Source organism: Clinocottus analis, unplaced genomic scaffold, assembly GCF_023055335.1.
Source record: "Clinocottus analis isolate CAN_PGR_092001 unplaced genomic scaffold, fCliAna1.0.p SCAF_24, whole genome shotgun sequence".
In the NCBI taxonomy this organism is placed as follows: domain Eukaryota; kingdom Metazoa; phylum Chordata; class Actinopteri; order Perciformes; family Cottidae; genus Clinocottus; species Clinocottus analis.
Genome location: NW_027175976.1, coordinates 202501 through 211608, shown reverse-complemented (window position 1 = coordinate 211608; position 9108 = coordinate 202501). Strand labels below are relative to the sequence as shown.

General features: G+C 49.8%; 2 protein-coding genes across 2 annotated transcripts in view; both read left to right on the top strand.

Annotated features, from left to right (window-relative positions):
• Window positions 1-39: 39 nt before the first annotated feature.
• On the top strand, window positions 40-6580 carry LOC137794157 (major facilitator superfamily domain-containing protein 6-A-like). The gene is made up of 7 exons (XM_068590827.1): window positions 40-229; window positions 1177-2686; window positions 3233-3330; window positions 4284-4445; window positions 4533-4631; window positions 4869-5158; window positions 5782-6580. The coding sequence occupies exons 2-7, from the start codon at window positions 1179-1181 to the stop codon at window positions 5845-5847; spliced, it is 2223 nt and encodes a 740-aa protein (XP_068446928.1). The 5' UTR covers window positions 40-229; window positions 1177-1178; the 3' UTR covers window positions 5848-6580.
• A 558-nt stretch (window positions 6581-7138) lies between these two features.
• Window positions 7139-9108, top strand: part of LOC137793838 (NGFI-A-binding protein 1-like) — a 16365-nt gene continuing 14395 nt past the window's right edge. The window contains exon 1 of the mRNA XM_068590188.1: window positions 7139-7230. The gene's annotated coding sequence lies outside the window, so the exon portion shown is untranslated. The remainder of the gene's footprint in view (window positions 7231-9108) is intronic.

Here is a 9108-nt window from a genome sequence, read left to right as displayed (position 1 = left end):
GAAGCCGTAACATCCATCATGGCGGACTTGACTGTCGGACAGGTGGAAGCTGCGGTCTGACGAGCTGCTGCTCACAGTGCGGAGACAGAGCCGAGAAACTATTTACTGCAACAACACCAACGCGTCCCGGGGAGTCACACCCATATTTATGTTTCTGCGTGAAAAGATGTCCCAGAAAGAAGGCACAAAGTGCGCAGTCATAGTTTAATGGGAGCGGCGACCTGAGCAGGTGAGACGCGTGTGTGGCTTTGTGTTGAAACGCGTTGTGTTACTCTCGTTTGTGAGTTTCATGAGGCGGAAACAGCAGGTGTCTGGTTCGAGTCCCTTCCGGCCGTTTGTTTGAAATGAGGAGCGACATTTATGTATTGTGATTATTTGCGTCACTTTCTCCATTTAAATGTAGTGGATTGTGCGTGTTCTGCGGGTTTAAAAGAGCGAGCTTTGTTCAGGAGGACATCACTTCCGCATGCGGGATCCTCAGTGACAGGCGGTGACGGGTTTCAAGCGGGGCCCGCGGGCCCGCAGCGGTCGGTCCACTGACGGTTCAGGGACTGAACTCGTATTCTGAGTTAATATTATTATTAACTAATTATTAAAGAGCAGTGAAATGGTGATTTAAGACAAACAGGTTCATTTGCCAGGCCTGCTCTCAATTTTCGGTTTGTTTTATGAGCTATTGAATGACTGTACAGTATGTAAAGTCGATTTGTTTTACAAGAGCCTGTTTGTTTAATGCCAGACGAGCACACACACATTTAAACAGCGCTCTCACGCTCATGGAAAACCTGTGACAGTCCTGTAGATGTGTTATATTCATGTGTTCATGACATTTAATCCTCATTGTTAGTTTAAATACTACATTTGATCACTTTTTACTGTTTACACACAGTTCACTACATGATTGCTCATGGACATTTGGTTTAAAGACATGGAAAAGTGGTAAAAATGTGTATGAACCCTATTTAAAGTCACAAATGCATATATATATATATATATATATATATATATATATATATATATATATATATATATATATATATACACACACACACACACATTGAAATCCACTGTCATGTTTCCATTGCCATGCTTAGCGTGGGTTTTACGGAGCAGACTAGATCGTCGGTCATCATTTGGTTATTGGACGTCGCTCTCTCTCATTTCCTTATCTTCCAGATATGCCGGCAGACGACAAGGTCGCCATCCTGTCTGACGAGGAGGAGGAGCAGAAGAGGAAGTATGTGTTGGACGAGCCGGCTGAGGATTCGGCCACGCCGCCCCCCGCCTCTGACGCGGCGCTGGAGCAGCCGGCGGCCCCAATCGGCTGCTGCGAGAGGATGTGCCTCCGCATCAACAGCCGGCTGCTCGTCTCCAAAGTCTTCTACTTCTTCTTCTACAGCGCCTACGGCTCGCTGCACCCCCTGCTGGCCGTGTACTACAAGCAGCTCGGCATGTCGGCCAGCCGCAGCGGGCTACTCGTTGGCATCCGCTACTTCATCGAGTTCTGCAGCGCCCCCTTCTGGGGGGTGGTGGCCGACCGCTTCAAGAAGGGCAAGGCGGTGCTGCTGTTCTCGCTGCTATGCTGGCTGGTCTTCAACTGCGGCATCGGCTTCGTGAAGCCGGCTGCGATGTTGTGCGTGGAGAAAGGCGCCGGAGCCACCACGGTGGCGACGTTGGCACCGCTGACGACAACGAGTCTCAGGCCGGATAATGTCACGCAGCCGAGCAACTTCACCAACTCCATCAACTCCACCAGGCGTCGCCGCAGCGTTCTAAATCTTGATTGGCTTCCTGAGATCCTGGACTCCTATTTAGGCGTCCATCTCAGGCACGAGCGAAGCATCGACGCCAACGCCAACGCCACTTCACCACCGCCCAACACCACCCTGCCCCCGCCCAACACCACCCTGCCCCCGCCCAACACCACCCTGCCTGTCACCACAAGCACCGCCCCCCCTCGTCCGACCGAGGCCAAGCAGTACGAGGTCGTCTACAACCAGGACCAGGTGCAGAGCATCTTTCTGCTCATCCTGCTCGTCATCATCGTGGGCGAGTTCTTCAGCGCCCCCACCCTCACCATCGTGGACACCGTCACCCTGCAGAACCTCGGCAAGGCCCGGGACCGCTACGGCCTGCAGCGCATGTGGGGCTCTCTTGGCTGGGGCCTGGCCATGCTGCTGGTGGGCATCTGGAGCGACCACACGTACTTCACGGTGGAGATCGACGGCACCGGCTGCCACAGCTTCCGCCTGCACAACTACCAGATCGCCTTCATCGCCTTCGGCGTGCTGATGGGCTTGGCCTTCATCGTCGCCACCCAGTTCCACTTTGGAAACGAGGGCGACGAGCAGCAGGAGTTTTCGGCTGCCGCGGCGGAGGATCCGGGTCCCCCGGGAGCGCCGCCCGAGTCCTCGGACCGGCCCCCCGTCGGCCCCGAAGCCCCACAGGAGTTCCAGTACAGCGACCTGCTGAAGCTGCTGTGCAGCGTGCGCTACAGCTCCGTGCTCTTCGTGGCCTGGTTCATGGGCTTTGGCTACGGCTTCGTGTTCACCTTCCTGTACTGGCACCTGCAGGACCTGCACGGCACGGCCACGCTGTTCGGGGTCTGCTCCGTCCTGAGTCACGCCTCCGAGCTCACCACCTACTTCGCCAGCCACAAATTCATCGAGCTGGTCGGCCACATCAGGTGAGGCTCACAGTCGGAGGTCAAACGGTCCCTAACCTGCAGAGGTCTCATGGTCTCCGACCTACAGAGGTCACACGGTCTGACCTGGAGAGGTCACACAGTCTGTGACCTCCAGAGGTCACACCGCCTGACCTCCAGAGGTCACACCGTCTCTGACCTGCAGAATATCGTCGTGTTGAGTCGTTTGTCTTCAACATGAAATCATAGAACATTTAAGGTTTATAAAATGTGCATTATTTTAGTTTTCACGCAGCAGGTTGGTCTTTTTGTTCTTCGCGTTCTTCGTGTTCCTCGTGTCTCTTCACAGCATGTGACACACTTTCCTGTGAACTAGAAAGCAGCTACAGGTTTGAGCGGTTTTAAGGTTAACGCGTCGCCGCAGGTTCCTCAGAGCTGCATCACTGAAGAACACTCAAGTCAACTCAAACCTAATTTGTATGAACAGCTTAACTTTATTGTGTCATATGTTTGAGAGCAAACATTTAACTTGTTCAAACAGACTGTCCTGTTTCTTTGTCCATGAAGTCCTCCTCCATCTCCTTACAGAGTACTGTATATCGGGCTGGCCTGCAACACGGCTCGCTACCTGTACATCTCCTACCTGCAGAACGCCTGGATTGTGCTGCCCATGGAGCTCCTGCAAGGTAACGCCTCCCCGTCTGCAGGCGGGAGCTAGGACCCAGGGGACATGGGAGGAAGCGTCTGTTTGTCCAACAGGAGGCTTATCAGGCCTCTGCAGTTCAGCCTCTTTTCAAGTCAACAATACACACAGCATTCTGACCTCACACCACCTCACATGACCTCACATTAATAAACTAATTTAGTTTTGTGTGTGTGTGCGTGCGTGTCTGCGTGTGTGTGTGTGTGTGCGCGCGCATGTGTGTGGTTGGATTCCCACCCTCATAACACAGCGACGCCTCTCTGGGTAAACAAGTGAAAACCAGTTTAGGGCTCCCAGTCCTCTGCTGGTTTCATGTGTTTGACCAGCGACTCAATGGAAAGTTATTGTCACATTCATTCGCCCGATAAGCCGCGACCGGCCCTTTAAGTTACTAATCATAATTATGATCAGGAAGCTGATCATAATTATTGAAAAACTAAAGTTATTCAAATAAAAATGATGCAAACAAATGGAAACATTCGTTGTACAATTAGTATTGTAATGACGCAAGAGAGTCTGTGGCATCTAAAAGATAAAACTATCTCACATCTATACATCTCGCGAGATGTTTAGGACCTGAACACAGAAGAAGTGTGTTGAACAAAGCAGAGCTCAGTGTGTGTTCATCATTAATGACTCGCTTCCACTGTTGGTGCTGTTTCACGTGTTGTGATCACAGCTTCCTTCACCCTGAAAAATAAAGTGAGATTCACACTGGAGCTGCAGCCAAAACTCAGAGGAACGAGGCGCCTCAGCTGAGATGAAGTCTACTTCACACTGCGGCAGTTTGTCTCCAGCTGCAGGTTCCATACGGTTATGTACAGGGGTCATGCAGGCATGAACATGTGGTTCAAGGTCATGGAAATGTGGGTTAAAGTCATAAAATGTGTCATTGTGGTGGTGCTGCCCTGTGTCTCGTCCCCGTGCGTCCTCCAGGGATGACGCACGCCTCGGTTTGGGCCGCCTGCATCTCCTTCCTGAGCGCCGCGGTACCGCCGGCCCTGAGGACGTCGGCGCAGGGCATCCTGCAGGGCCTGCACCTGGGCCTGGGCCGCGGCTGCGGCGCCATGGTGGGCGGCGTGTTCGTCAACTACTTCGGTACGCAGGCGCAAAGCGAGGTCACCCTAAAGGTCACGTGAAGGTAACAAGAAGGTCGCCTTGTAACATGAAGGTCGCTTGTTACAGGCGCTGCGGCGACCTTTAGAGGAATCGGCATGGCCTCCCTCGTCATCCTCCTCGTCTTCGCCTTCATCCAGTGTCTGAGTGGAGACCCAGAGGGGAAAGGTGAGTGGTGACCTCGAGCCTTTTGCTTTTAACAGCATGGACAACATCGGAAAAAATGAAGTCATGTGGGTCAACTCTTGTAAATTTGGGGCTTTATTGTGGTGGTAAAAAATCATGGCAATGTGGTTAAAAGTCATGAATCTATTGGACAGAGTGTGTGAACCCTGACCTCTTCATCTCATTCAGTCCTTTAGTTTTGCTTCCTATGACTCTGAGTGAACTCTTCTCTCCTTTCAGAGGACAGAATGCTGGCGGAGAACATCCCGGTTCCCTCCAGCCCGGTCCCCATCGCCACCATCGACCTGGTGCAGAGCCAGGCCTCCGGTAGCCCCGCCCCCGTGCTCAAGGCCTCCACGCTGCCCGCCAGGAAGACCAAGCACCAGGAGGACCAGGAGGATGGGAACCGGCCGGCCTGGATGCTCTCCGGCGCCCCCTGGGTCACCATCGCCTTCGCCATCGTCCAGATCAAAGAGATGATGAACGTGCAGAAGAAGAGCGCCGCTCGCCCAGAGACGCAGATGCTGCAGGTGAAACGCGACTCGCACTATGAGGGAGATAGATAGATATAGATATATCTCGAGAGAGGGAGAGGGAGAGTATTCCCTGCCTTTACTTCAGTAAAAGTATGAATGCTAAACTTAATACAATACTACAAGTGAAGTTCCTTCATTTATTAATATGATTTTGTTGCAATGATTTAATGTTTGAATCTTTTCCATCAGTTTATTCATTAACCTTTACTTTCTGACACTTCCTCCTCTCTCTGCACACACACTCCCACTCACTCACTTACTCACTCACTCTTACGCTCTCTCACTCACTCCCTCACTCATTCACTCACGCTGAAGACAGGTGAGAGTTTTTTTGTGTACAAAGGTCAATGGAAAACTACTGTGTGCATGTGGGCGTTCAGGGTTTCCTCTCTGTGTGTATATGCGTGCGTGTGTGCGTGCGTGCATGTGTGTTTTGACGCATGCAGTGACTCATGTGTGTGTTCCTGCATGTTCAACAGCCTCCCCACGCCCCTGCATGCCTTCATCACGCCCCCGGGTGACGTCACCGCCGGCCGCGCCCTCCTGCGGCGGCCATGTTGGATCCATCCCCTCTCCTTCGGTCCTTCACTGTTGTGTTGTGCTCCTCTCGTTGCCAGGCACCTGAAGACCAGGACGAGGCGGTGGCGGACACTCCCACGCAGCCGAACCTCGCAGACTCGTGACAGGGACACAAAACAAACGCACCCAGCAGTCTCCTCTGTCTCCACCCGTCTGCAACAACAAACTCTCTGACTGAAAAGAAGCTGAAAACAGAAGCGTGTAAATATTCTGGAGGAGTTTTTATAACGGTTTTTAGGAGTCTTTCCTCGGAGGCGGTCGAATCCGGCGCACCTTCTGGCACCTTACCTACCGCCTTCCTCGGTGGAGTTTTTTAATTTATTATTATTTAACTTAAATTTAAATCCTGTAAAGTGATGAAATGGGACACATTGTATCTTTGATAAGTGTTTAATGGAACTCCTAAACAAACATTGACACGTTAAAGAGATTAGACGTTGTTCATATCAAACCCTCATCTTCTTATATGTTCATCTAGTTATCATTGAGCTTGCTTGCTTTCCTTGTTTCCTTTCCTTGTTGCAGATTTCATCATGTTAATATATTTATATCACGTACTGAAGAAGTGCCTCTTCCTGTCATGGTTCTAACTTATTATGGGATGTCATACTGCTTCAGGATGTCCAGGTGAAGCTGTTTCCTGTAACTTATCATGGGATGTCATTCTGTTTCCTGTCTTCATGCCTCGTGCTCTGGAGGGAAAGAGCTCAGAACCTGCTGGTTCTGTCATTACAACATTAAAGGATGTGTTCTTTCCCTCTTCTGCATCCTGTTACTCAATCTGATGAAACATGATCAATAACATAATATAAATAAGATGACATGTTTATCACTTAAGTATGCCCTGTTTGTTTTACTGGTCTTGTGACTTAATAATTATAATAATTATATTAGTATTTACACTAATGAACCATCAGAGACTTAACAGACAAATAAGTCTAATAGTTAATAATTAAAGAATATTATCTACAATATAAATACATTCAAACAGTAAAGTAGAAGTATAATGTCAGTAGTGCAGTACCACTACAGAGCCACTGGATGGCAGTAGAGGTGTGTGTGTGTGTGTGTGTGTGTGTGTGTGTTATTGAGGTCGTGGTGAGCGTGCGTGCGTGTGGTTAGGAGGACAGTAATAGTCTTCCTCACACCAGCCTGCTGTGGTAAATGTATAAGTGTATATTTATAAATATATATATTTATAAATATACATATATGTATAAAGCCGTATTGGCTCTCGGCCCACTGCCGTTTGTCTTGCTTATAACGAGCTGCTCGTCCAGGGTGCCCCGGTGCTGCTCACAACGGTGGCACCCAGGGGTGCAGCTGTTTCGGGTCGGGCTCACGGTCGCGGTGCCTCGTTTGTGTGCGTTGGCAGACGGCGGGTCACGGGGTCCAGACCCGTCCTCCACAGACCTCCTGCAACATCAGGACCACCAGGACGCTGCAGACTGAACGCCGCCTGGCTGCCGGCGCTGCATGGTCCCACGGTGTGTATTTGTACACAGTTTGTGTTTTACAGCGTCATCATGGCACCATTCATATTTTATAAAACAATGTTTGTAAAGTTAGCCTGAGGCCTTTCAGTGCTCACAAAGTTTTTATTTTAAAAAACTAATATGAAAAACTATAGTGGATTTACAGAATAATAAGAGCAACAGCATTGAGCTTTGTTATTAAAACGTATTGTTCATGTCTGAACGGGTTCTTTATCACTTTGGATTTGAAAACGTATTTGTTTTCTAAAAATTGTTTATCCAATCTCTTAAAGACCAGAGAGTTTAAGTCTCGTCCCTCACAGCAAGTAGCCCAACCACTCCCCTTGACGTCCCAAGCTGCTTTCCTTCCCTCGTGAATCCTCAACCCAGGACCCAGGGGTTCCTCAGGGCGGCGTCCCGGGCCCGCTGCCGTTTTAATCTGAGACACCTAGGAGGGTTCCCTTCAGGGTCTCTCTGGCTTCACAGTGTGCCGCCATGCTAATGTATTTTAAAACATCTTAAGCACATTACAGGCGTGCTGCGCAGCATTCTGCTGCTGTAATCACGTTTAGAGACGACACGCACCATTATCACAGGAGCTCATTAGCATGTTTCATCCACCGGTCACAATGCTGCCGCTGCACTACGATCACAGCTCACCGGCTCATCAGCCAAATGGGAAGCAGGGGGGGGGGCTTGTGTTTTGTATTGATATTGATTCTGTGCGTTATGCGTCATTGAGCATCCTGGAGGTCTAGATGAATGAAGATGATGGATCAACAGGCGGAAGGTAAGATTTCATCTGGATGTCTTCACTGAGCTTAGAGAAATCATTCGTTTTGAGTCTCACAGAGCGAGGTCACGGGAACGCCAAGGTCGCTTCACGTGAAGGTCGTGTTCCTCTCTGTGCTGCAGAAGCTGAAGCACAGAGAGGAACACGACCTTCACGTTACAACGCGACCTTCACATTGTAACATGACCTTCACGTGAAGGTTGCGTTGTAAATACAGTCTCGTGAAAATACAGTTTATGTTTTTGCAGACGAAAAGTTTCGGACCCAAAACTCCCTCAAAGTCGGCACCGAAGCAGCTGCTTTGACCTTTGACCCTCTCCAGACAGACACCTCCAGACTAGTACTATCAGCAGTGTGGATAATATCAGTAATACCTGTCGCAGTATTAGTATAGTATTACAGTATTATCAGCAGTTAGTAGTACTTGTAGTGGCCGTATTACTATTATTTTTTTCATGCAAAGATGTTAAAGGTTGTAGCTTTGCAGGTTGTATTGTCAGAAGTACTGTGATAGTAGTTTGAGTAGTATCTCCCAGCACATCCGATCAGCGTACTGCATATAATGTAGAGTATTTTTACTCCTAGTCGTAGTACTAGTAGTAGTACCACAGTACAACTGCAGTGACTCTAGAGCGGCTGCAGGACAACAGGAGACTTTGTGTCTGGGATCAATCGCTCCATAGAGACGCCCACAGACTTCAGAGCTCAGAGCCTCTCTGTGGGCGGAGCAGCCCAGCAGGCCGGCCCATCGCCCCTCTGGCCCCATGTGGCCCCTCTGGGCCTCCTACCACCTCCTCAGACCTCCTCAGGCCTCCTGAAACCTCTTCAGACCTCCTGCAACCTCCTTAGACCTCCTGAAACCTTTTTATACCTCCTCAGCCTTCCTTTAGACCTCCTGAAACCTTCTCATACCTCCTCAGCCTTCCTTTAGACCTCCTGAAACCTTCTCATACCTCCTCAGCCTTCCTTTAGACCTCCTGAAACCTTCTCATACCTCCTCAGCCTTCCTTTAGACCTCTTGAAACCTTCTCAGTCTTCCTTTAGACCTCCCGAAACCTTCTCAGTCTTCCTTTAGACCTCCTGAAACCTCCTCAGCA